General features: G+C 43.2%; 1 protein-coding gene across 5 annotated transcripts in view; it reads right to left on the reverse strand.

Annotated features, from left to right (window-relative positions):
* The window catches only part of TBC1D8 (TBC1 domain family member 8), a 131,829-nt gene that overhangs the window by 32,695 nt on the left and 71,228 nt on the right, over positions 1-27,906 (reverse strand). For all 5 annotated transcript variants that reach the window (XR_008379734.1, XM_053589931.1, XM_053589930.1 and 2 more), the window contains exons 3-7: positions 21,011-21,129; positions 16,876-17,104; positions 14,467-14,707; positions 3,781-3,988; positions 995-1,189 (exon numbers count right to left, since the gene is read on the reverse strand). Coding sequence is in view for 4 of the 5 variants with exons in the window: in XM_053589931.1 (XP_053445906.1) it covers positions 995-1,189; positions 3,781-3,988; positions 14,467-14,707; positions 16,876-17,104; positions 21,011-21,129 (992 nt within the window). In the remaining variant the exon portion in view is untranslated. The remainder of the gene's footprint in view (positions 1-994; positions 1,190-3,780; positions 3,989-14,466; positions 14,708-16,875; positions 17,105-21,010; positions 21,130-27,906) is intronic.

The following is a 27,906-nucleotide window of genomic DNA, read 5'->3' on the forward strand; positions in this document are numbered from 1 at the left end:
GAGGGAGGGAAAGAGAAAGGGGGAGAGAGAGAGGGAGAGAGAAAGGGAGAGAGAGGGAGAGAGAAAGGGAGAGAGAGGGAGAGAGAAAGGGAGGCAGAGAGAGGAGAGGGAGGGAAAGAGAAAGGGGGAGAGAGAGAGGGAGAGAGAAAGGGAGAGAGAGGGAGAGAGAAAGGGAGAGAGAGGGAGAGAGAAAGGGAGGCAGAGAGAGGAGAGGGAGGGAAAGAGAAAGGGGGAGAGAGAGAGGGAGAGAGGGTGTGGGGAGAGAGAGGGAGAGAGAGGGAAAGAGAAAGGGAGAGAGGGAAGGAGAGAGAAAGGGAGAGAGAGGGAGAGAGAAAGGGAGGCAGAGAGAGGAGAGGGAGGGAAAGAGAAAGGGGGAGAGAGAGAGGGAGAGAAAGTGTTGTGGCTGTAATTACAGGACAGTCTGTTTCGCACTTGGGTGCAGGAGCATAACAGACTCTGATCCTCAGGAAGAAGTGGCTCCCCAGGTTCTCCCAGGGAGTCTGTTACAGCTCCAGGGCTGGGTCCACATGTAATTCCTCCTGGGCAGCCTCACCTTCCCCTCAGCTTCTGGAACTGGGAAGGATGGCCATACTGAGAAAATGGCTCTAGGTACAAAGAGAGGCTGTGTCCAGGCCCCTGCCCAACCTCAAGGACAATGAAGCTTCTCCTTCACCAGGTTACCTCTGTCCAGAAATGATGTCATCCCCTTGAACCTCAGAGGCAAGAGTGTCAACCCCTCTACCTTTTGAGTGAGGAGAGTGTCCCTGACACCCAACCCGGTTGTGGGTAATTCCACATCAACCCCCCAATTGGTGCAACACTCACTCGGGACCCGTATGTAGCAGACGTGACACCAGACTAGACACAGCCCAGGGGTCTTTTCTCATCCCCAGGTGGATCCCTGCATGTGTCCCCCTCTGGAGACCACTACCCTAGACACAGCCAGAAAAGGAATCTCCACCGTATCAAATCTGACCATTCTGAGGGGCCATACCACGTCCTCATCAGTGGAGGCGTCATAGTGCACGGGGTGGTTGGCGTGGACCTGCTTCAGCCGCACGAGCAGCCCCTCCACCAGGCGGTCTCTGTCCTTGAGCTCGATGAACTGGAAGGCCATCTTGCTCCTGATGCTGACAATGATGGGTTGAGGCAGCAGGCTCGTGTCTTCCATCTTCTCGATGCTCACCACCTGTTGCCAGAGACGAGGGCAAGGAAAATGAAAGGCAGGCGTTTAACTGCATGGTCAGAAACTATCCCAAGATAGAACCAACTGCGATAAGAAACTGATGGAAAGGTTAGAAAGTGAACAAGGTGGCATTGCTCACCATCACCAAAGGGGGAAGCAGCCCCTGTGATAAAATTATAAAATATGTTTGTTGGGGCTCCTGGGAACACTGACTGGGACGGTGGTTGACAAGGGAGATGGGGCTGCCAAAATCCAGAGATTTTACACCAACTTATAGCATAAAGACTGGAAGCTTGGAGAAGCATACACCATCTCGCTGCTGGGTGGCAGCCTGAAACAATGCAGCCCTGGTCCTGCTTCTCAGGGGTCTTTTTTTGAGTACAGCAACAGAGTAAAAGTGCAAGGATGCAAAGCAGCTAAAGATAAAAAAAAGGGGGGGGGGGACTCAAGGCCCCCAGGAAGGTTGGTTAAAGGGTAAACAGGAACATAGGGAAATGGAACTTCTGAAACAGCCAGATAACATATACAAGGAGAAGAGAAGGGGGGAAACAAGTTTCATCCCTTTGGGCGATCATAGGTTCCCTAATATAAACTACTGATCAAGAACCTAAAGGTCTCAGCCCTGCACTGCTGAACCCCCATGCAGAGACAGTCACGGAGACATTCCTCTGCCGGGGCGCTTTACCCTGAGTTGGAAGGTCGGTGAGGATTTCAGCCTGCCTGCCTCCCCCCCCACCCAGAACATAAAGAACAGGCCGTTTAAATGAACAAAATGGGGGAACTGTGGGAGGGAGATAGGCTGAGTTCCCCAGGGGCCCTTCAAGCCAGAATAAAGCACTCAGGCGGGCCACCCCTGTACTCCTAATTGAGAAGAAAGGAGTGTGAAGGCTGCCCAGTCAGGGAAATGTCTGCACGACCATCCCTGGGTGGGGAAATCAGCGGTACAGGCCAGCTGAAAAAATCAATTAATAGTTTCGATCAGGGAAGCGAAGATGTCCGCCTGAGGAGACGAGACTTGCTCTCTGCCTGCACATGTTATGTTACTCAGATCTTCCGTATTCCTGGTTAGCCTACCATTACCCTCTACCCAGCCTTCCTGGGGGCTGTAATCTCCCCCTCTCATTTTTTTAACCTTGACTGCTATGCCTTCTTGCACGTCTACTCTGTTGCTGCACCCAGTGAAAACTCCTGGAAGCTGAACCAGCAGCTGCGTTGTTGCAGGCTGCCGCCTGGCTCGTGAAGCAGTGTCTGCCCTTTCAGGCTGCCAGGATTTATGCTGTAAGATTGGTGCAAAGTCTCTTGACATTTCTAGCACCATCTCCCTTGCTGACTACCATCCCAGATTGGGGTCCACGGGAACCCCAACAGTGGTCCATCCATATGATGGAATATTATTCAGCCTTAAAAAGGAAGGAGGTTCCTACACATGCTACAACATGGATGGCTTTGGGGACACTATGCTAAGTGAAATGAGTGACTCACAAGGACAAATATTGTATGAATCCTCTTGTATAAGGTACCTAGAGCAGTCAAATTTGTAGACAGAAAGTAGAACGGGGGTTGATAAAGGATGGGGCAGGGCAGCTGTCGTCTGATGGGGACATCTTCAGTGGGAAGATAAAAATGTCCTGGAGGGCCGGGTGTGGTGGCTCACGTCTATAATCCTAGCACTCAGGGAGGCCGAGGCGGGTGGATTGCTTGAGCTCATGAGTTCAAGACCAGCCTGAACCAGAGTGAGACCCCTGTCTCTAAAAATACCCAGGTGTTGTGGTGGGTGCCTGTAGTCCCAGCTACTTGGAAGGCTGAGGCAAGAGAATCGCTTGAGGCCAAGAGTTTGAGGTTGTTGTGAGCTATGACACCATGGCACTCTACCAAGGGTGACAGAGTGAGACTCTGTCTCAAAAAAAGAAAAAAAAAGAATATTTGTAAAATGAAGACATCCACCACAGAATAATGACATGGAGGTGAGCAATCACATGAATAAAAGAGTTTTGAGTTCTTCCAAAGAGCAGTACTCAGTACATACGTTACAAGAAGGACTATCTGGTGGTCTTGATGAAGTAACGGGTGATGTACCAGCAGAGATACCCGGAAACCGAAGGACTGGGATGCTCAGATCTAGAAGTAAAGTCAGGTTTCCCCCATTTCCAGGAAGAGAATTGCAGGAAGAAAAGATCTGAGCCATATTGAAGTATTTTTAAAAATTTCTAACTGAAGTTCCAGCAGAGTATAAAAGCCAAGCAATTTGCCATTTATTTTCAAAAGGTGAGGTGAAAAGGGAGGATTCATTCCAGAGAGCTGCTTGGAAAAATTTAATTGTGAGGCATGTACTTTTTATAATAATAGCTTTATTGATAATGTGGAGGCTGCAGTACCTTGTTTTTGCCAATCACTTCTAGGCAAATTTCAGGTCACCATAGCAATAACTGGAAAAGCAGTGACCAACCAAATGGGTAATGGTCCGATCCAGGCCATGCTTCCCTCAAGAAGCCCAGCCATCTAGTCATCCATCTTTAGATGGCAAAGCTGTGAGGTCTGAACATCCCCTCCTGTGCTCCATCTCCCAGCCAGCCACCCAGTCAGGCACTGTCTACCTCTCTGAGCGGCAGGACGACCTTACAGCAGCCATCTTCTCTGCTGGCAAAGCAGACGTAGCTGTCAGAGGTGAACATCCGTCCCACAGTGTGGCAACGACTGAATGGCGTCCAGAGGGAACAGTCCACAACCTCATGCAGCTTCTCCCGCCTCGGCAGCCTGAAGAAAGCCCGGAAGAACTCGTTCTGTGCTCTGGCTTCAAGGTCCCTAGGGAAAGAGGGACCAAGAAGAAGGCAGAGGCAGAAGTGGTGAATGGATGCTTGAGATTACAAAGGAAAATATCTTCCAATCCACTGGCATACCCTGATACTTAAGCAAATGCAAAAGGGACTGGACCCCTCCAGTGCCCATGCGTGTGTCTGTCACACACTACAGACACACAGCCAACCACAGGACAAACACTGATAGTAAAACATGCTGCCTCTGGGCCAAGTATAGTGGCTCAAGTCTGTAAATCCTAGCAGTCTGAAGGCCAAGGCGAGGGGATCCCTTGAGCCAGACTTTGAGACCAGCCTGAGCAAGAGCAAGACCCCATTTCTACTGAAAATAGAAAAACTAGCCAGGCATTGTGTCAGGAGTCTGAAGCAAGAGGATCGCTTGAGCCCAAGAGTCTGAGGTTGCTGTGAGCTATGATGATGCCACAGCACTCTACACAGGCGACAGAGTGAGATTCTGTCTCAAGAACAAAGTCCAATAATAACAAGCAGTGGCGAGGATGGGGGAAAACTGGAACCCTCCTACACAGGTGGGCTTGGAAAATAAGTCTTTCAATACCTCAGAAAGTTAAAAATAGTCTTACCACTTTACCAACAAATTCCCCTTCTAGGTATATCTACTCAAGAGAATTAAAAGCACACATCCACTCAAAAACTTGCACACGAATGTTCACAGCACCATTATTCATGACAACCAAAAGATGCAAATAACCCAAATGTCCATAAACTGATAAACAGATGAACACACTGTGGTATATCCACACAACAGAATATTATTGAGCCATAAAAAAGGAATGAAGTATAAATGTGTGCTACAGCATGGATGGACCTTAAAAACATCATATTGTGTGGCATAACCCCAAAACAAAAAGACTACATACTGTCTGATTCAATGTATATGAAATGTCTGGAATAGAAAAACTTACACACAGAAAATAATCAGTGATTGGTCTGAGCTTGGGGGGAAAGGGAGAAACGAGGAGTGACTGCTTGTAAGTATGGGATTTCTTTGGGGCATGATGAAATGTCCTAAAATGGATTGTGGTGACGTTCAACAACTATGTAATAAAAACCACTGAATGGGACACTGTGAAGGGGTGAATTGTCTGGTATGTAAATTTTAAAAAGCTGTTGAAAATCTTAGATCTGTGTCTGGCATATAAGTACTCAGTAAACACTAGCTATTATTACCTTTAACAACAAAATAATTTTTTTTTTTTAAAGATACAGGGTCTTGCCCTGTCCCCCAGGCAGGAGTACAATGGTGAGATCAGAGCTCACTGCAGCCTCAAACTCCTGGGCTCTAGCAGTCCTCCCATTTCATGAATAGAATAGCTGGGACTAAAGGCTCATTCCATCACACCCAGTTAATTTCTCATAATTTGTGTAGAAATGGTCTATGCTGCCCACACTGAATGCAAGCGAAATATCACTGGAGAGAAGCCCCAGCCCTGTCACATCAGTACTGACAGCAGAGAATAGTGATAAGAAAGAGGAAGGGATCCCACTCCTGAGGTCCCCCCTGTGCCCTTATTTTTGGCTCTAAACCCCAGCAAAGCAAGAAGGCAGCCAAGTCACAATGTTTGGAAACATTAATGAATTTGAGGCATATCCCCAAATGCTAGTAGAGGGGAAGTTCTAACATGTAGAGGAAAAAAAAAATTCTTTGGCACATTAAATATGAATACTTTACAAATATAAAGACAGAATTAGCACTATCTCAAAGGAAGGAATAGCAATTCTTGGCTTTCTTATTAACTCTGTCACCCTAGACTAGACTCTTATCTCATTTTGATTTCTATAAAGTAGAAATAAAGCCTGACTTTTCTGCTTCAAGTGATCCCTTTTATCTAAAATGATGTCCACAATATTGTAAAAGAGAAAAAGCAGGTTAGAAACAGCACCTACTGTACGATCCCACCCACATAAATTCTTTAAAACGTGCTGAAAGTGACTTGTACAAAAAGTTTATCTTAAATGTTAAGAGAGGTTGTACAATTTTGCTTACTTTCCAGTTTTATTTTCCTTAAATTTTCCACATAACCACATATTAGCTTTTTAAAAACATAAACTGTTTTTTTTTTCTGGGAACTGAACAACTTTTAAAATGTTAACATAAATGCAAGATTGTAAACCCTGAACTCTGAACCTGCCACATACGAGACTGCGATCATGGAGCTCCTGACCTATGACCTCACCTCGACTTGGACATGTGCCCTTCTGTACCAGGTTTCATTTCCAACCATCACACAACTGTCTTCCAGGCAGCAGCTATCATACAAAGACAGGCACAGTCCATGGAATTTACTGTCAAGCCCTCACAAAGACACACACATGTCCAGAATGTCCTCCAGGCACACAGAGAAATGATACAAGTTCTACAGACCATAACAGCACCCGTTACTGTGCGCCAAAGCTGCAGTTCCTTAAATGCCCAGTCCAACACGACCTACTGTTTCCTAAGGGGCTAGGAGAACAAGACGAAGCGCCACAAATGCTCTAGAAGTTCACACCTGGCAAGAATAGAGGACAAGCGTCCTCGGGATGACCCAAAGTTCCCTGAGAGCTGTGTCCAAGGCATTTAGATTGGAAATCGCATATCCTGGTCCCCAGAGCATGTTGGCCACGTTGGCTTTGATGGACGTCCAGTCATCACTCACTCCCTGCATGTATATCACAAACACAGTTCTAGGCACCAGTGAATTCACCTGTTGTCTTTCCTTTCCAGAAAGCCATTTCCCTTTCCCCTCAGGGGAGGGCCAAGGCCAAAGTGAACACAAATCATGGCAACTTATGCTGACCCACAGGAAGACTAGAAGGATTTATATTTACATTTATTTTGCATCCAACCCCTAAAAGTAAGAACAAGGTGCTCAGGTAGCTGAAGCCAACTGAAATCAGTTTTGAGGGTCTTTTTGGTCTTTTTTTTGTTTTCTACCCAGTGCACGTGATACCTTAGTCAAAAGCTCGGTTTAATTGACTTCTCTACGGCTTCCAAGCAGCCTGGGTAAACCGCACACAAAGTCTTCGTTTTCCTTTCTGGGCCATCTCTCTCCCACTGTAAAGCAGTGTTTTTCAACCATTTTTATCTCACAGCACACTTCAACCTATAGTTAAACCTCCATGGCACACTTAAATTATGTTGATCCAAAAAAAAAAAAGAGTAAAAAAGGAATATATTTACTGTGCTTTAAACATCTTTCGAAGACAACTTAATTAATGGTCTTTAAAAATGTTCTCGACATACCTAAGATCCTCCCACAGCACACCAGTGCGCCACAGCACACAGGTTGAAAATCACTGCTATAGACGTCTGTCTCCTGCACGTTGGTAGCCAGAGACCAGAAACCTCAAGTAACAAAAACATTAAGCAGCAAATAAATAACCCCTAGCAAACTCTTCCTAAGAGTTACTTTCCTTCCTCCCTACTAGTAACTTGTCATTCAATGTCACCTTTAAATTTGTGTAATAGACAAGATATTTCAATTTCTACCATAACTTAGATGAAGATATAGCGACTTGACAGATGAGAAACCAGCTGTTCATGAAGTTCAGGAGAAGACCGTCCTATCCTTTGGGTCTGTTTTAAAGCGGGTGTTAGTTTTGATGCTAAATATATCATTTTCTGAACAGCGTCAGAAACAAAGCCCATGGGTCACAGCCTGCCTTTTAGATCTTCTAATACTTCCTAAGTGTCTCCACTCTTGCTCCATAGAGAAGACAACAGACTCCACTCATGACATGATTTTCAGAAGGCAGCAGCTAACACAGCCTGTAAACCACCAGACAAGCATCCTGAGGATGAAAAGCAGCCAGCCCCCCCCAGCTATGCCCACCACCCGCCATGCTGGGGTGCACCGGCAGCCAGTGCTCCAAGAGCTGCAGCTGAGACTCACAGTGGGTGGTAACCGGCCACCCTACCTCTGCACACGACCTGTGATGAGCCTGTCACTATGTAGGGAATAAATGTGGGCTGATCAAAATCTGGAACAGACATCACATTTATTGATGAAGCTGAAATCAATAAGTGCAATAAGTGAAATCAATAAGTGCAATAAGTGCAATCATGCATGAAAACGATGCAGAAAATTCTAGACTATTTGTATGCCTCTTAAAAATTCAAATTTTCATTACGACCTCAGACCCAAAAAATTTAAGGGTAGGGAAAGTTCTTTCATCAGTGTTCCATCTTCCTGATCCTAGCTTGAGTCCCCCTCTGCCTCACAGTCCTCTTGCTGCTGGAGGCATCTCTCAGGGGCTCCTGAAGCCCTGCCATCCCCCACCTGGCAAGGGAAGGCCCAGATCTCACCTACACAGCCCCCTGACCCTGAGCTTGTCAGTGACTGTCAGTGGGCTGTGCTCAGGTGGTTTTCTCAGCGGCAGGATGGACAAAAGAGGACAGAGGGGCCTTTCTTGTAGGTGCTGCATTGTTGAGGCTCTGGCTCGAGGGGTCTCATTTACAAAGGGATGAGGGGACCTTTGTGCTGACTGCCTGTTGTCTGAGAGTCAGTTGAGCCTCATCTCCTGTCTGAGCTGAGTGGTCCTGTGCTGCCGTCTATCCTGTACAAGCAGCCACCTCACCGTTTCATCTTGCCATTTCCTTAGGGCTCCTTGGGATAAGGCGTTATAGAAAAAGATGTTCTAGTGAACACGTTAGATCTGAAAACACAGAATTAGATCTGTCTCTCCTCAATTAGGTAAAGATGTATCAGAATAGGTTTCTCTTCTTCCCTCTCCTCCTGTCCACATTCTAGAATGCTTTTGGGAAGAGCCCTGTGTGAACCACATGCCAACTCTCACTGCATCTGGTTGCTCGGCCCACCGACATGAAGCTACTATGTGTGTAAAGGCTTAACACCATTTCAAAGCCAAATGCTTCCCCAAACTCAGACTGCACAGCACGTGGGGGTGCTCCCCGCCGTGCACCTGTGCTCAGTGTGTGAGGATTTCTGTTTGTGTACCAGACAGAGGCCTCAAGCCACGGCTCTGCCCTTCTGCAAGGGGGAGGTCAGTGTGCCTCATGCAGGAGCACACACTGAGTCCTGTGGCTCTTGTGATGTGCCACCCACAGACCCTGTGTATTTAAGCTCAGAGAAATGCCAAGATTTCTAGATTCAAGAATTTCTTGGCTCTAGAAAGGAGGCAAAAAGGCCAAATACATGTGTTTTTCCTCAGAGCCCAAGTTTGCACATAAAACATTTCATTTCTCCAACGTGTTCACTAGAACATCTTTTTCTATAACGCCTTATCCCAAGGAGCCCTAAGGAAATGGCAGGATGAAACGGTGAGGTGGCTGCTTGTACAGGACAGACGGCAGCACAGGACCACTCAGCTCAGACAGGAGATGAGGCTCAACTGACTCTCAGACAACAGGCAGTCAGCACAAAGGTCCCCTCATCCCTTTGTAAATGAGACCCCTCGAGCCAGAGCCTCAACAATGCAGCACCTACAAGAAAGGCCCCTCTGTCCTCTTTTGTCCATCCTGCCGCTGAGAAAACCACCTGAGCACAGCCCACTGACAGTCACTGACAAGCTCAGGGTCAGGGGGCTGTGTAGGTGAGATCTGGGCCTTCCCTTGCCAGGTGGGGGATGGCAGGGCTTCAGGAGCCCCTGAGAGATGCCTCCAGCAGCAAGAGGACTGTGAGGCAGAGGGGGACTCAAGCTAGGATCAGGAAGATGGAACACTGAATAAAGCAGAGCAAGCCTGGGTGTTCCTAGTGGGAGCCCAAGTGAACTGCTGGACAGGAGCTGGATCTGGGCAGGGGAAGGGTGAAGAGGGTCTGCCAAGCCTGATAGATGAGACAGTTCAGAGTCAGCCAGGCCCAGGGGTCAAGGGGACACCTGGCCCTGGGCAGCTACTGTTCACACACACTCGGGAAGAGCTTACGTTGTGGGAGGCTGAGTTTCTGTTTACTGTACTGCTGCAACCATGTCCCTTCCAGTGCCTTCAGCCTGTCCCCTCTCCAACCACCCCCACAAAGATACCCAAATACACTTTTTTCATCTCACTATTCCCAACTTCAGGATAGATATTTTCTGTTTGAAATTGTCAGGGCCAATCAACTCATTTCCTCTCTCCTCCCCTCCCTCCATCCTCTCTTTGGGCAGCCCCTTCCCAGCCCTCAGTCGCTGTCCTCCCAGCCTCTTGTGACCAGGTCCTCCTCTGCCTGGGGTGAGGCTGAGCCAGAGGACGCCCCACAGCCTGGCTGTTCTACCTTGTCCAATCAGAGGCTGGGGCGACACTGCACCATCCCATCCTCCCTGCCCCGCGGGAGGCGCTCTGCCTTGTGTCCGTAAGTCCTACTAGAGTGACCACACATGGCAATCATGACTAACAGGCAATCACACGGCTCGCCCCACTCACGACCCTAAGGGCACCTTTCTAAAACCGTTATCTGGAAAGGGAAGTGAAAGCAGATCAACCAAAGAGAGGTGGAGGAGCATTCCAGCACTTCTGACTGAGCAAGAAGAGATTGTTTTCCTAAATTTCACAACCTGGGCTTTCTTGGCAGGGTGCCAAGTTCACTGAGTCATTACCTGTTTATACCCCACAGGCTTCTGTCTCCATGGTAAAAGCCATAATGGGAACAAGCAGAGAACTGGTGGGCACCCATGGGACATGCCTTTCACTTTTGGAGGAAACTGCTGAGCAGGCAGCTTCTTGGACGGGCCCTGTGTATCCTTGAACTCCTGGAAGCTCCACCGCTGGCCACCACGGGGGCCCTTTATGTTCTTTTCTCTCTCATCTTTTTTCTGATGGTTCCCAGGGTAGAATACAGAGAAAGACAGCCTTATAGTATTCCCCTGAATTCTGGAATGGAAATGAAGGTGGCTGACACCAATGGCTTTCCTTCCAAAATAATTTTGCCACAGGGGTCTTTGGGAGTACAGACCCCTCAATCTTCCTCTTCTTTTCTCACCTCCAAAACCAAACACACCATATCTGGGAGCGGAGCCATGCAGCATGTCAGGGGACCTGTAAGGAATCACTGAGACCCTAGAGCCCATGAGACAAATCAGAACACACAGGGCTACTACGGACCAGGCCCCTGCTCTGGAAATTCCATGGCTGCAATTCACATGCTCACTGGTCCTGGCGCACAGGGAGAGAGGGAGAAGCTTTAACTGGCAGTTTCTATGACATGAGCCCTGCAGCAACTCATACAACCCAGACTTGTTTCTTGAGGGCTTCCTGGGACTGTGGCTTTTCCATTTTTAACAGATCTTTGTCAGCTGGACTAAAAGGTCCCAGATACAACTATGACAGAGATACCTGAAGAACGGCAGGACAGTGAGGCACCCCCTATACGAGGCTGTCTTCCTTTTAAAACGGGTGCTCCTGAGATGGAGCCAGAGACCACAGCGCGAAGCCTGGGGCTGGAGGGACAGAGGCAGAAGACCACAGGAAGGTGCCTCAAGTGCTCCCCTTCATAAAGGGGTAACAAGCAACCCTCACCCTCTGTCTCAAAAAGAACCGTCAGATTATCAGAGGTGACACAAAACCATCTTAAATTCATTGGAATTTTACCCCCAAATTCAAGAGCTTTTATTTTTTTTTTTTTAATTTTTGCTTTACTTGTGATACACAATCAGTTTAAAATGAATGCACACAGCAGAAGGGTCTTCGAATTCTTTCTGAATACATAAAACCCTAAACACGCTGCCATAAGAGACCATTAATGAGAAAGACACTCATTCCCCAGACATTCAGAGAAGACAGTGAGCACATTTAAGGAATAGCATAATAAATCTTTTTTTATTTTTTAAGAAGACTTTCTTTATGTTATTACTGAACACTAAACCTCAGAGCTTTGAAGGAACTTAGCAGTATGTCCACCAGCCCACGCGATGCTGCGGGTGCCACGCGAGGAATGTCCACGGCTGCAGTTGTGAATTGCCTCATGATCAGAAGGACAGCGTCTATATTTTAGTCATCTCTGTGGATACTTTCAAGAATATTCAATTGAAAATAAGACATATATAAATGTTAAAATAGGTAAATAATAGAAAAATTTTTAATAAGTGACTAGTGGTTCTTAAAAAATTAAAAATAGAATTCTCACATCATCTAAGAATTCCGCTTTGGGGTATACATACAAAATAATTGAAAGCAAGGTCTCAGAGATGTTGGTACAGCCCTTTTCACAGCGGCATTATCTACAATTGCCAAAAGGTGGAAGCAACTCAACTATCATCAAGAGATGAATGAATAAGCAAAATGTTGGGCTATACATGCAATGAAATATTATTCAGCCTTAAAAAGGAAGGAAATTCTGGCACGCCCTCTAACACAGATGAAGACATTATACTAAGTGAAGTAAGCCAGCTTTAAGACAACAAATGCTGGCCAAGAGAGGTGGCTCATGCTTAAAATCCCAGCACTCTGGGAGGCTGATGCAGGAGGATCCCTTGAGCTCACGAGTTCAAGACCAGCCTGAGCAAGAATGAGACTCCATCTCTACTAAAAACAGAAAAATCAGCCAGGCATTGTGGCGCGTGCCTGTAGTCAGGAGAATTGCTTGAACTCAGGGCTTTGAGGTTACTGTGAGCTAGGTTGACACCACAGCATGCTAGCCTGAACAACAGAGTGAGGCTCTGTCTTGAAAAAAAACAAAGAAGACAAATACATGATTCCACTTACATAATGGACCTAAAATAGTCCAAATCAAAGAGATGGAACATAGAATGGTGGTTTCCAAGGTCTAGGGGAGGTGGAATTGGGAATAATGTTTAATGGGAGGAATAGGAAGCCAATGTTTAATGGGAGGACTAGGGAGCTAATGTTTAAAATTTAAAGCGTTTCAGTTCTGTAAGGTAAAAAAGAACACTGGAGATGGACAGTGGTGATTTTTGTTTGTTTGTTTGCTTATCAGGCCCAGATGAGGCTCAAACTCGCCACCCTGCACCCCTGTGCAGGGCCCGCGTGTTAACCACTGAGCAACAGCAGTGAGCTAGATGGTGGTGACGGTTGCACAACTACATGAATGTATTAATGCCACTATGACACACACTTAAAAAATGGTTAAAACAGTAAAGTTTATGTTATGCATATTTTATTGCAATAAAAAAATGTTGTTTAATGACTGATAGAATCCAAATAGTAGTAGATGATTCTGTAGCTGCATCTAAAACATCTGACCAGGTCACCACTTTGGTCTGTAACTTGTTTTCAAAAGATAACTTTGTAACATGTTGTTCACCTCTGATCAGCACTGCAAGTTACCCAGTCATGAAATACAAACTCAGAAATCAAAAAGTCAACTTCCAACACCGTGGTCAGAACTTCCTTAAAGTGCCAAAAAAATTCAAAAAGTACCTCAGAATCCATTGTTAATATCAATTTGCAACTCACAAATAACAGAGAATATTGGCTTACCCTCTTTTTTTTTTTTTTTTTGAGACAGAGTCTCACTCTGTCACCCAGGCTAAAGTGCTGTGGCATGATCATAGTAACCTCAAACTCTTGGGCTCAAGTGATCATCCTACCTCAGCCTCCCAAGTAGCTGGAACTACAGGTGCCCACCACAACACCTGGCTAATTTTTCTATTTTTCTAGAGACGGGGTCTCCCCATTGCTCAGGCTGGCCTCGAACTCCCAAGCTCAAGCAATCCATACACCTCCGCCTCCCTGAGTGCAAAGTATTACAGGCTTGAGCCACCACTCCTGGCCAACTTACCCTCTTAGTAAGGTATATTTCTGGTGACAAAGTGGTACCAAAAATAAGGTCAGCTGTCCTGAAAACTTTTTCTACAAAGCAATTTTGTATAAAAAGACAAAATGTCTTAATGTTCACTAGGAAAGCACAGTACTCAATAGATTTCTATCACAAGTCTACCCACATTACATTTTCTAAAAATATTTTTTATGAAAATCGATTTTGAAATAATATCTGAAAAGGGATGAACCAGATCCAGAAATCCAAGATGACTGCATAGGGAGAACCAGCCTTAATTGTTTCTTTCTTTTTCTTCTCTTTTCTTTTTTTTTTTTTTTTTTTTTTTGAGATAGAGTCTCACTCTGTCGCTCTGGGTAGAGTGTGATGGCATCATAGCTCACAGCAACCTCAAAGTCCTAGCTTCAAAGCAATTCTCCTGCCTCATCCTCCAGAGTAGCTGGACTGCAGGCACTCACCACAACGCCTGGCTAGTTTTCTATCTTTGTTTATTTATTTAATTTTAATTTATTTTTTCTATTTTTAGTAGAGACGAGGTCTTGCTCTTGCTCAGGCTCATTTAGAACTCCTGAGTTCAAGCAATCTATCCGCCCCAACTTCCCAGAGTGCTAGGATTACAGGTGTGAGCCACTGTGCCTGGCCTCATCATCATTTCTAATGATTTTATCTGTCAGGACTAACAACATAAGAAGTTTAAATCTCTATGCAGTACAACAAAGTACCCTTAAATGCAGGCTGAACACCAGCCCCGGGAAACCCTGTGCTGCCGGGGGCATCCTAGAGCTGGAGCTCTTACCTCTTGGTGATCTGGCTCGGCTCCTGCAGATCTGGATCCAGGTCAAAGACCTCATTATCCAGCAGCCTTCGGAGTGTCACATCTGCCAGCTGCTCCATGATCTTAAACACCTCATCCAGGTTCAGAAACATGGAGAAGTCACGCTCCTTATTCTGCGTGGTGATTCTGATGGTATCCGTCAGAAAGACATTGGACGTCCTTTCTAATTTGTGGATGTCAACCCAAGGGACGACAAGTTTAACTGCAAGAGAAAAGGGGCAAATACCTATCAGACCATAAAATCCGAGCCAAACTTGACTGTGTCAGCAAGGGACTATCCAAAGTTTTCCTTAAGCTGAAATGCAGAGCAGGAAAGAAGAGCATAGAACAGCTGACAGCTGTTGGTTCAAACTCAACTCATGTTCTAACAGTTTTCTTAAAGATATAAGTGAAATGTCCTAAGTTGCTGGCTACTGCACACTTCCAGGGGTCACTACTCTGAAATACCAAATTCACTATAATTCATATAACTTTCTCAAAAATATTCAAACTCCAACAGTCATGCAAAAGTTTCTGAATCTACATAAATTCTGATTTCAAAGACAGCATTCATGGCAAACTTTGCAGGAAAAACAGGAGCATAAAAGAGGATTATGCATGATCTCATTTAAAGAAATGGACTTAATGGGCGGCGCCTGTGGCTCAAGGAGTAGGGCGCCGGTCCCATATGCCAGAGGTGGCAGGTTCAAACCCAGCCCCGGCCAAAAAAAAAAACCACACACACACACAAAAAAAGAAATGGACTTAATGTTTAAACTGTGTCAAACAGTGTTGTCAGAGTGGTAAAGAGATGAAGTACAAGTAGTTCTTATGAAAATCTTCTTTAAAAGTACCACAGTCCAAACAGTACATTTCAGAAACAAGTGTTCTGTTCTCAGAAATGTTTCTAACACAGCAGTAGCTAGTGGTGGCAATACAGAGCTAAAAAGAACGGAGAGTCTTACAGCCGACTGGCTGGTTTTATCGAGACACGCACAACAGTTTAAACTGGAAAATGTTATCCAATGTTAGGAATTCTTTATTTTTTACAAATCTCATCATCTTAACACAATTTGATTCAATGATGATCACTGATACATATCAGAAAATAATTTTCCTTTTCAAATGAAATAGGGAACAATTAAGAGTTTTTCTTTCCACTGCTTCTTGCCATATATCTTGCGATGCTGTTTTTAGTGCTTTAAGAATTTTAAAAGGCCACACTTCTGTATCTGGCTTGAGAACAAGCTTCTCCGTCTACTTCTAGTTGTTTTCGCATAAAGTCTTTTTTACACACACACACACACACACACACACACACACACATTTCATCTACACCATTTACATTCACTCATTAAGCATCTACTCTGCACAGAGCCCTGCATGGAAAGAGTTTGCTCGAACAGGAAAAACAGACATGCAAACAAGGTGAGTGACGGTTGACTTGATGGAACCCAGCACAGAAATACAAATATGATACAAATTATATAGGAACCAGGGAAGGCTTCCTGGAGGTGACAAAAGCTAAACTGTGTTTTGAAGGATGAACAGGAGTGTCTGAATAGGCTAAGCATGGGGAAAGGACAGAAAGGCGATGTTCACATTGAAAAGCATTTCAGAAAGAAGGAAAACAGGGAGGGTGGCTAAGGTTAGATCACAGCACATTCCAAGGGTAGGGAAGGGCTGTGCAGATCCGGGTATGTCCTGGAGCATCAGAACTGAGTTAGACAAGGAAGCAAAGCCAACACCATGCATGTGCCCCAGCTCGTCCCCACAGACACTCGGGAGGAGACCCTCCCACGAGTTCAACTGGAAACACAAACGCAGAAAGAAAAAAAGCGTATGTATACACACACGCACACACACACACACACAGCATCCAAACCACCTAGCATGACATTTGAAATACTGGAAGAAATTTCGATGAAAATGACTTTTTAAACATACAATATACAATTGACATTTGGTGGCTTTTTTTTTTCACCTTGAAATCTCACTGCCTAGTTTAGCTCCTGTCACTGGACAAATGTATGAGGGGTGAGTCAGTGCATGAACCTCACGTGGACCCAGATGAGGAACTCCCCTTCTGGAAGAAACATTATCCAGCCACTCTTCCAAGGGGCTAGGAAATACTCAGCCAGCAGTTACGATGCTGGGTTTTCAAAGCAGCCTACAGCAGTCAAAACTCTAATCACCACAAGGTGAGCTACAAAGAGATGTTTCTTAAGGCAGCAGGAAGAATGAATTCTCCCCAAAGCAACCCCCTGGCAGCAGCACCTGTTGCCATCTCTACCGTTAATGTCAATCTCGTACTGTCTAACTCTTCATGACAATGGCCTTGCCTGGCCTCACCTATGAAGGGCCAGCGGCCCCGGCGCAGGCTGTACTTACGTTCCTTGCCCAGGAAGAAGGAGTAGAAGCAGAGGTGGTTGATGCTGAGGTACAGCCAGCCTTGGCGGGGCACCCTGCCCTTCCAGCAGCAGCAGGAGTAGTAGGTGACCAGCTTCTCTGCCTCGGGGAAGTTGAACCTGGCCTCGAACTTCACCAGGGCTTCTCGGAACTTCTCTGGCTCCTCTTCCTGCTCGGCGAGTCTGCTGCTCGCTTCCTCGGCAATCAGAGCCTGCCACACACCAACAGGACAGTCCCTCCTTCAGTCAGCAGGGCAACGGGAAGGCAGAGGGGGCCGGGACGGAAACAGGAAGGGCAGGCAAGCCCCAGCCATGTGGCCCGTCCATGCCCCAGAAACATGGGAGCCAGGGTTGGAAAACCCAAGAACCAGTCTGTCCATCAGCCGCTTACCAACTATGAGACTATGAGCCAATCACCTTGACTTCTAAGCCCCAGCTCTCAATTTATTACTTTACAATCCTCCCTACAGGGGTAGACTCAGGTGCAGGTGTGGGAACTCACTGAATCAACCCAAGGAACAGCCCAAGTTTGAGTTAAACGTTAGTCTTTTAGAAAAAACTCATATGAGACTCTTCTTCATCAGGTTGACAATGTTGCTATTTAAAACTAACCCCTGCCTGACTGTGGGTCACTGAGCTTTCTGCAGTCTCAATGGATAGTGGCCAAGGTTCCCAAGGTCATTAATACCTTCAAGGTGGCCAGGCTTCCCAAGGTCATTAATACCTTCAAGGCACTTAGGTGAGACAGCATCTGAACCTGCAATTGTTTTGTCAATAACAAATAACTATCAGTGTCCTTCATAATCTAGGGTGATGGTAGAAGAGCCTAGAATTGAACCATGAGGCTTGTTTATTCCTAAGGGGTGATGACTCATTGCCAAGACCAGAATTCTGATTCCCATTTCTAGGAGTTCACTGCCAAATTCTTCACTGAAAATATCTTCCTGGGACCTCCACATGAGTAGCAATTTAAGGACTCTGAAGTCCCAGGACTCACATGTGCTACTCAATTTAAAAAATATATTTATAATTCAACATCCAGCTACTCAGGAGACTGAGGAAGGAAGCCCAGGAGTCTGAGGCTGTACTATGATTTCATCTGTGAATAAACACTGCACTCCAGCCTGGGCAACGTAGCAAGACCCTGTCTCTTAAAAGAAATACACAAATGTACATACATAGTTTATATTTACATATATTCGTAATTCTATCCTTTTATTTATTTTTATTAACATTTCTTTTTTTTGTTTTGTAGATATGTCTCATGAGTGGCTATGTCCCTTAAGACAAGGCTATACTGGGGAGGTTGCTACCAAACCTGGTACTACACACACTACTTTTGAAATTAAACTTGGGCATTGACATTTAAATAACAATGTAAGTTTTTTTTTGGAGATGAACATAATTTATTGGTATTGAAAAGAATACATCAGCCAAATGGATGTATGCATGCTAATCAAGGATTGATTTAGCAAGATCGTCTAGTAAGAAAGTGCAATCACATATGGTGCCAATCACATTTAGTTTATTTTTTATAATTAAATGAGTTAAATATCCGTAAAATGTTTAGAACAGTTCCTGGCACTTAATAAGTACTATTTCAGAATCAGCTACCTTTAAAAATATTGTTGTAATTCACAATTAATTTCCAAGATCCATCCACCTTTTGAATGGCCAAAATAAGTTGTTAAAGAGTCCTATTGATGGGACAGATTATCTCAAGCTTGTTCAACTATTTTATAATTGTTAAAATAACAATGCAATTTTAAATTATTTTTGGAAACAATCTGAAGGTTTGTGAAATTTAAAGTGATCTTCATTTTCCTTATCATGTTTTTTCTCTATTTTCCAAATTGTATTTGATAAGACGTCATAAACTATTGAAGCTATATAAAAGATAAGTATTGTTTAAAAGCACATCTGACATACGACAAACATTCAGTCCTTCCCTTGCTCTGGAAGTGAGGTTTTAGGAAGGCGCTAGAGCAGTGGTTCTCAACCTTCCTAATGCAGTGACCTGTTGTGACCCACAGGTTGAGAACCACTGCTCTAGAGCAAACAGGCTGCTCTCCAAATGCACCCACAATACGGCCCTGGGGACTCCTGACTTGCAAGGACATTACCATCTGGTTACGGGCATAGCTTGAAGCAATGGAGTTTTTTTGTTATTTAGTTTTATAGAGTGGTCAGAGCTTCAGGATATGAGCAGGAAAGTCCCAACTCCCAGATCCTTCAGATTTGGCCAGAAGGAAAGGACAACAAATGCCACGTGGGCTCCCAGGCCAGATGAGGCAGGCCCCTTGCTGCCCTGCCCTGCCTCCTAGGGACTTTGTTCCAAGGCATTTTAGCTTTAAAGTGTCAGGCACCAAAATATGGCACCCCAAAATATGCCACTTTACACAAAGATTATTCTGAGCTGAAGACAATTCAGAAAAGGTAGATACCAAAAAAGCTCTCTGTCCTCCCCCGTCCCCTCACCCCCACCACACATTTGCTTAAAAACAGGACATAGTTTCCATTTGTGAAGGCATCTCCCTGTCCTGTACCAGAAACAAGACTTTGACCCAATCACTAGAGACATCTCAATGCTTTTCTACTTCCACAGACAGCAAAGAGGGGAATGTACATAACAAACCTGACTAAAATAACCCTGAGCTCCCGTGAGTTTTCCCCGTGTTTACCCTCCCACGGTTTGCCACCCTGAAAACCTAAGCCTTTATCCTTTGTCTTGTCACTTCTCTACAGATGTATTGTCCTTGGCAGAGATGCTATAAAAGCCCAAGTTCTAACCACCCCAGGAGTGACTCCTTGCTGAGCTTCCGCCACGTGTGTTCACAGCCCTGTGTTACAATTAGCTCTGCTCCATTCTTCTCCTATTAATCTCGTGTCAGTTTAATTTCTAGGGCTCCTCCCACAGAACCCTGGAGGGTAGAGGAAAAGATTTCCTCTTCTACGGGATCTTTCCTGAAACCTTTGTAGCAGAAGTTAATTAAATAATCTCACAAAAGGGTCTTTTTGTAGCTAAGCCCTAGTATGATCTGACCTAGGAAATAGAGCAACCATCAGTCCAATCAGGATGAGGGGGTGACCCAAAGGCTGCATGTGGCCCCCATCATGGAGTGGGTGCCCCTCTGACCCCTCAGGCCAAGATAACATCAAGAGGACACCAGCCACACTGCCGAGCTGACTGGACTTGGGAAACCTTTCCCTTCCACCCAATCCCATAAGCATCTTATAAACCCCAGAGAAAAAGAGGGCTCCTATTTTGTTCCTCTAAGATCAAAACTTTGCTTTCACACCTTTTACTAAAAGCCATAGCACGTGAGGTGCTAGAAAGCCAGGCTTTTTGAAGAAAACAAACAATATCGATTGCCTGTAATGTTTCACCTTAAGAGAAGAAAACTGTACCACAGGCTAATGTGTTAAGGTATTTAATTAATGAGAGAGTTAAATTTAGAATAAGAAACCATCTCTCCCAGCCCAATAAGGGCTTTAAAGCACTGCTTACCCATCCTGTTATAGCAGTGAGACCAGTTATAAAAGACTATAGCTGGCAGGAGGCAGAAGCCGACACATCTCAAAATACCCTCTTAAAAAAAAATCCCTTTCTTGCCATCTCAAAACTTAATTGACTTTAATGCCATTTAATTTACATATTTCTAAAATAAACATCTACTTTTAGCAGGAAGAAAGTGCTAGGTCCAACTCAGTAGTGTGATGAGATGTCACAGCTACAAAAAAAGTTGAGAATAACTGATTTAAGAAGTCAAATAATGTGTTGCTCTACAAAAACATAAATATTAATATTATGGGTTCCCCTTCCCACCCCAGACAAGAAGGGGCCTTCTCTTATGTAAAGGATAACAAAAACTAAGCCTGAGAATAAGGTCATTTTTTTTTTTTTTTTAATTCAGGTATATTTTGCTGGAGAGATTGCAAAGTTTGGCAAGTGACAAGTCAAACCCATTTGGCTTCAAGGATAAGAAGCCAAAAAGTTCAGTGAGAGTGGAACAAATTCTGAGTATGCTGAAGTAATCAAAATGTCATAACAAAATTTAGGAAGATAACATAACAAAAGATAGGAAGATGGGAAGAAATATTAAAATCAAGGGACCTACCTTGACTTTCCCTTTGACAAAACTGGCAATATCGTCTTTATTATCAAAGACGGACAAGGTATGAAGGAGATTTTGTTCTAGCCAGTCCCAGTGCTGGTTTATTTCCTCTAAAGTTGCACCTAGATTAGAACAGAAAAAAAAATAAAGAATAAATAAATTAAACAAAAGTAATTCCTAGGGCTCGGCACCCGTACGTAGCACAGTGGTTACAGCATAGGCCACATACACTGAGGCTGGTGGGTTCAAATCTGGCCCAAGCCAGCTAAATAACAACGACAACTGCAACAAAAAAATAACCGGGCATTATGGCGGGTGCCTATAGTCCCAGCTACTTGGGAGGCTGAAGCAAGAGAATCGCTTGAGCTCAACAGTTTGAGGTTGCTGTGAGCTGTGACGCCATAGCACTCTACCAACAGCGACATAGTGAGACTCTGTCTCAAAAAAAAAAAAAGTAATTCCTAGAACATGAACTCATTTGCAAAATACAGTACCCCACTCTTATATTATTAAAACATCTAGGTTCTTAAACTCTGAGCCACAGTTTGACACTGTCCACAGGAGCTGTGGCGTCCCGGACCACAGCTGGGATCTGCAAACACCAGTTCCACTACCACAGACATGGCCAGCTGACCAGAAGAGTTACCCCTGGGACTAGTCTGTGACCAAGCTGCCCGTCTTGCTAATGCACAGAACACAGACCATCTCCACTCTAATGATTGAACAATTTATAATTTTATAGGCCCTGAGTAGCTGACCAATTCAGAGCAATCTCATGGCTTCCCCTGTGAAAACAAGGGTTGCTCAAGATCCACTGAAGCGCAAGTTCACAGAGGACAGACCCTCTCGCAAAGGCTCTGCTGGCTGCTTGAGGGTGGTACCACCTGCAACTGGAATCATTGCAACACAACTACCAAAAGCCTAGGAAATTTACACGTTTACAAATTTGTACTTCATATCATTTACGACAATATCCCTTAAAAGCATATATAGGCCGGGCATGCTGGCTCACGCCTGTAATCCTAGCAATCTGGGAGGAGGAGGTGGGTGGATTGTTCGAGCTCAGGAGTTTGAGACCAGCCTGAGCAAGGGCAAGACCCTGTCTCTACTAAAAATAGAAAACCTTTCACGTCCTTTATTAGATAAACACCCAAATATTTCATCTTCTTTGACACTACCGTGAATGGAATAGAGTCCTTAACTGTTTTTTCAGCTTGACTATTGTTGGTATATATAAAGGCTACCGATTTACGAATGTTGATTTTGTAACTTAACACACTGCTGTATTCCTTGATCACTTCTAAGAGTTTTGTAGTAGAATCCCTGGTGTTTTCTAGATATACAATCATATCATCTGCAAAGAGCGAAAGTTTGATCTCTTCTGACCCTATATGGATACCCTTGATCGCCTTTTCTTCCCTAATTGCGATGGCTAAAACTTCCATTACAATGTTAAAGAGCAGTGGAGACAATGGGCAGCCTTGTCTGGTTCCTGATCTGAGTGAAAATGATTTCAATTTAATTCCATTCAATATGATATTGGCTGTGAATTTGCTGTAGATGGCCTCTATGAGTTTAAGAAATGTCCCTTCTATACCAATTTTCTTAAGTGTTCTGATCATGAAGAAATGCTGGATATTATCAAAAGCTTTTTCTGCATCAATTGAGAGAATCATATGGTCTTTGTTTTTTAATTTGTTTATGTGCTGAATTATACTTATAGATTTACGTATATTGAACCAGCCTTTAAACCCTGGGATAAAACCAACGTGGTCGTGATCTATAATTTGTTTGATGTGTTTCATTCTGTTTGTTAGGATCTTGTTGAATATTTTTGCATCTATATTCATTAGTGATATTGGTCTATAATTTTCTTTTCTTGTGGGTCTTTTCCTGGTTTGGGGATCAGGATGATGTTTGCTTCATAGAACATGTTGGATAGTCTTCCTTCTTTTTCTACATTTTGGAACAGGTTGAGTAATATAGGTATAAGTTCCTCTTTAAAGGTTTGGTTGAATTCTGGCGTGAAGCCATCTGGTCCCAGGCTTTTCTTTTTAGGGAGATTTTCTATGGTTGATGCAACAGACTCCTCAGAAATTTCCACTTGATTCTGGCTAAGTCTTGGAAGGTGATGTGCTTCCAAGTATTGGTCAATTTCCTTCAGATTTTCATATTTCTGAGAATAAAGTTTCTTGTAATATTCATTAAGGATTTTTTGAATTTCTGAAGAGTCTGTTGTTATTTCGTCTTTGTCGTTTCTGATTGATAAGATTAGAGATTTTACTCTTTTTTTCCTGGTTAGATTAGTTAAAGCTTTATCTATTTTATTGACCTTTTCAAAAAACCAGCTTTTTGATTTATTGATCTGTTGTATTATTCTTTTGTTTTCAATTTCATTTAATTCTGCTCTAATTTTGGTTATTTCTTTTCTTCTACTGGGTTTGGGGTTGGAATGTTCTTCCTTTTCCAGTTGCGTGAGATGTCCCATTAAGTTGTTAACTTCCTCTCTTTCCGTTCTCTTGAGGAAGGCTTGCAGTGCTATAAATTTCCCGCTTAGGACTGCCTTTGTGGTATCCCAGAGATTCTGATAATTCGTGTCTTCATTGTCATTTTGTTCCAAAAACTTGGCAATTTCCTTCTTAATCTCATCTCTGACCCAGCTATCATTCAGCATAAGGTTATTTAACTTCCATGTTTTTCTATGAGTATACAGATTCCTGTTGTTACTCAGCTCAACTTTTATTCCATGGTGGTCCGAGAAGATGCAAGGAATAATTTCTATTCCTTTAAATTTACTGAGGTTAGTAGTGCCAAAGAAGATGAAATATTTGGGAGTTTATCTAAGAAAGGATGTGAAAGATCTCTATAAAGACAACTATGAAACTTTAAGAAAAGAAATAGCTAAAGATGTTAACAAATGGAAAAAGATACCATGCTCATGGCTGGGAAGAATCAACATCATTAAAATGTCTATACTACCCAAAGCAATATATAATTTTAATGCAATTCCTATCAAAGCTCCATTGTCATATTTTAAAGATCTTGAAAAAATCTTAAAAATATATAATTTTAATGCAATTACTATCAAAGCTCCATTGTCATATTTTAAAGATCTTGAAAAAATTCCATATAAAACTTTGTTTTATATGGAATCAGAAAAAACCTCGAATAGCCAAAACATTACTAAGAAATAAAAACAAAGCAGGAGGAATCACGCTACCAGACCTGAGACTGTACTATAAATCAATAGTGATAAAAACAGCATGGTACTGGCACCAAAAACAGAAAAGTAGAAGTCTAGAACAGAATAGAGAACCAAGAGATGAATCCAGCTACTTACCGTTACTTGATCTTTGACAAGCCAATTAAAAACATTCAGTGGGAAAAAAAAAAAAAAAACATTCAGCGGGGAAAAGATTCCCTATTTAACAAATGGTGCTGGGTGAACTGGCTGGCGATCTGTAAAAGACTGAAACTGTACCCACACCTTTCACCATTAACTAAGATAGACTCTCACTAGATAAAAGATTTAAACTTAAGACATGAAACTATAAATATACTTGAAGTGTAGGGAAAACTCTTGAAGGAATCGGCCTGGGTGAATGTTTTTTTTTTTTTATTATTATTAAATCATAGCTGTGTACATTAGTGCAATGAAAGGGTACAATGTGCGGGTTTCATATACAATCTGAAATATTCTCATCAAACTGTTCAATGTAGCCTTTATGGCATTTTCTTAGTTACTGTATGTAGGCATTTGTATTCTGCATTTAGTAAGTTTCGCCTGTACCCATTCTAAGATGCACCGTAGGTGTGGCCCCACTCCATTACCCTCCCTCCACCATGACCTCCCCCCTCCCTTCCCCTTCCTTGGTCCTTTTCCCATAGTCTTGTGCTATAGTTGGCTTATAGCCTTCATATGAAAGCTATAAATTAGCTTCATAGTAGAGCTGAGTACATTGGATACTTTTTCTTCCATTCCTGAGATACTTTGCTAAGAAGAATATGTTCCAGCTCCATCCATGTAAACATGAAAGAGGTAAAGTCTCTATCTTTCTTTAAGGCTGCATAATATTCCATGGTATACGTGTACCACAATTTGCTAGTCCATTCGTGGGTCGATAGGCACTTGGGTTTCTTCCATGACTTAGCAATTATGAATTGGGCTGCAATAAACATTCTGGTACAGATGTCTTTGTTATATTGTGATTTTAGGTCTTCTGGGTATAAACCTAGTAAAGGAATTATAGGATCGAATGGCAGGTCTATTTTTAGGTCTCTAAATGTTCTCCAAACATCCTTCCAGAAGGAATGTATTAGTGTGCATTCCCACCAGCAGTGTAGAAGTGTGCCCTTTTCTCCACATCCACGCCAACATCTCTGGTTTTGGGATTTTGTTAAGTGGGATACTCTTATTGGGGTTAGGTGATATCTGAAAGTAGTTTTGATTTGTATTTCTCTGATGATTAAGCTTTTTTTCCATGTGTTTGTAGATTGTGCATCTGTCTTCTTTGGAGAAGTTTCTCTTCAAGTCCCCTGCCCACCCTGAGATGGGGTCACGTGTTCTTTTGGCCTGGGTGAATATTTTAACAGGAGGACTCCCCAGGCAATTGAAGCAGTATCAAAAATACATTACTGGGACCTGATCAAACTAAAAAGCTTCTGCATAGCCAAGAACATAGTAAGTAAAGCAAGCAGACAGCCCTCAAAATGTCAGAATATATTTTCAGGTTATACCTCCAATAAAGGATTAATAACCAGAATCCACAGAGAAATCAAACGTATTAGCAAGAAAAGAACAAGTGATCCCATCTCAGGGTGGGCAAAGGACTTGAAGAGAAACTTCTCTAAAGAAGACAGACGCACGATCTACAGACACATGAAAAAAAGCTCAGATCTTTAATCATCAGAGAAATGCAAATCAAAACTACTTTGAGATATCACCTAACCCCAGTAAAAGTAGCCCACATAACAAAATCCCAAAACCAAAGATGTTGGCGTGGATGCAGAGAAAAGGGCACACTTCTATACTGCTGGTGGGAATGCACACTAATACGTTCCTTTTGGAAGGATGTTTGGAGAATACTCAGAGATCTAAAAACAGACCTGCCATTCGATCCTATAATTTCTTTACTAGGTATATACCCAGAAGACCAAAAATCACAATATAACAAAAACATCTGTACCAGAATGTTTATTGCAGCCAAATTCATAATTGCTAAGCCATGGAAGAAGCCCAAGTGCCCAGCGACCCACAAATGGACTAGCAAATTGTGGTACACATATACCATGGAATATTATGCAGCCTTAAAGAAAGATGGAGACTTTACCTCTTTCATGCTTACATGGATGGAGCTGGAACATATTCTTCTTAGCAAAGTATCTCAGGAATGGAAGAAAAAGTATCCAATGTACTCAGCCCTACTATGAAGCTAATTTATAGCTTTCATATGAAGACTATAACCCAACTATAGCACAAGAATATAGGAAAAGGGCCAAGGGAGGGGAAAGGAGGGGGGAATTCAGGGTGGAGGGAGGGTAATGGGTGGGGCCACACCTACAGTGCATCTTAGAATGGGCACAGGTGAAACCTGCTAAATGCAGAATACAAATGTCTACATACAATAACTAAGAAAATGCCATGAAGGCTACGTTGAACAGTTTGATAAGAATATTTCAGATTGTATATGAAACCAGCACATTGTACCCCTTGATTGCACAAATGTACACAGGTATGATTTAACAATAAGTAAATAAATAAATAAAATTTACTGAGGTTAGACTTGTGACCTAAGATGTGATTGATTTTGGAGTATGTTCCGTGGGCTGATGAGAAGTATGTGTACTCAGTTTTGTTGGGATGAAATGTTCTGTAGATGTCTGCTAAATCCAAATGTTGGATGCTTAGGTTTAAATCTAATATTTCTTTGCTCAGCTTCTTATTGGAGGATCTATCCAACACTGCCAAAGAAGTGTTGAAATCTCTGACTATTATGGAGCTGGAGGAAATCAAGTTGCTCATGTCTGTTAGAGTTTCTCTTATAAAGAGAACTATGAAACTCTAAGAAAAAAATAGCTGAAAATGTTAAAAAACGGAAAAACATACCATTTTTGGTATGTTTGCTCATGGCATGGGAAGAATCAACATTGTTAAAATGTCCATATTACCCAAATCAATATACAATTTTAATGCAATCCCTATTAAAGCTCCACTGTCATACTTTAAAGATCTTGAAAAACTAATACTTCGTTTTATATGGAATCAGAAAAAAACTCGAATAGCCAAGACATTACTTAGAAATAAAACAAAGCAGGAGGAATCACGCTACCACACCTCAGAGTATACTATAAATTGATAGTGATCAAAACTATCAAAGCATGGTACTGGCGCAAAAACACATAGGTAAAATAGAGAACCAAGAGATGAACCCAGCTACTTACCATTATTTGATCTTTGACAAGCCAATTAAAAACATTCAGTGGGGAAAAGATTCCCTATTTGTGCTGGGTGAACTGGCTGGCAACCTGTAGAAGACTGAAACTGGACCCACACCTTTCACCATTAACTGAGATAGACTCTCACTGGATTAAAGATTTAAACTTAAGACATGAAACTATAAAAATACTAGAAGAGAGTGCAGGGAAAACTCTTGAAGAAATAGGTCTGGGCGAGTATTTTATGAGGAGGACCCCCCGGGCAATGGAAGCAGCTTCAAAAATACACTACTGGGACCTGATCAAACTAAAAAGCTTCTGCACAGCCAAGAACACAGTAAGTAAAGCAAGCAGACAGCCCTCAGAATGGGAGAAGATATTTGCAGGTTATGTCTCCGACAAAGGTTTAATAACCAGAATCCACAGAGAACTCAAACATATAAGCAAGAAAAGAACAAGTGATC

The sequence above is a fragment of the Nycticebus coucang genome, chromosome 4 (genome assembly GCF_027406575.1).
Source record: "Nycticebus coucang isolate mNycCou1 chromosome 4, mNycCou1.pri, whole genome shotgun sequence".
NCBI classification, from domain to species: domain Eukaryota; kingdom Metazoa; phylum Chordata; class Mammalia; order Primates; family Lorisidae; genus Nycticebus; species Nycticebus coucang.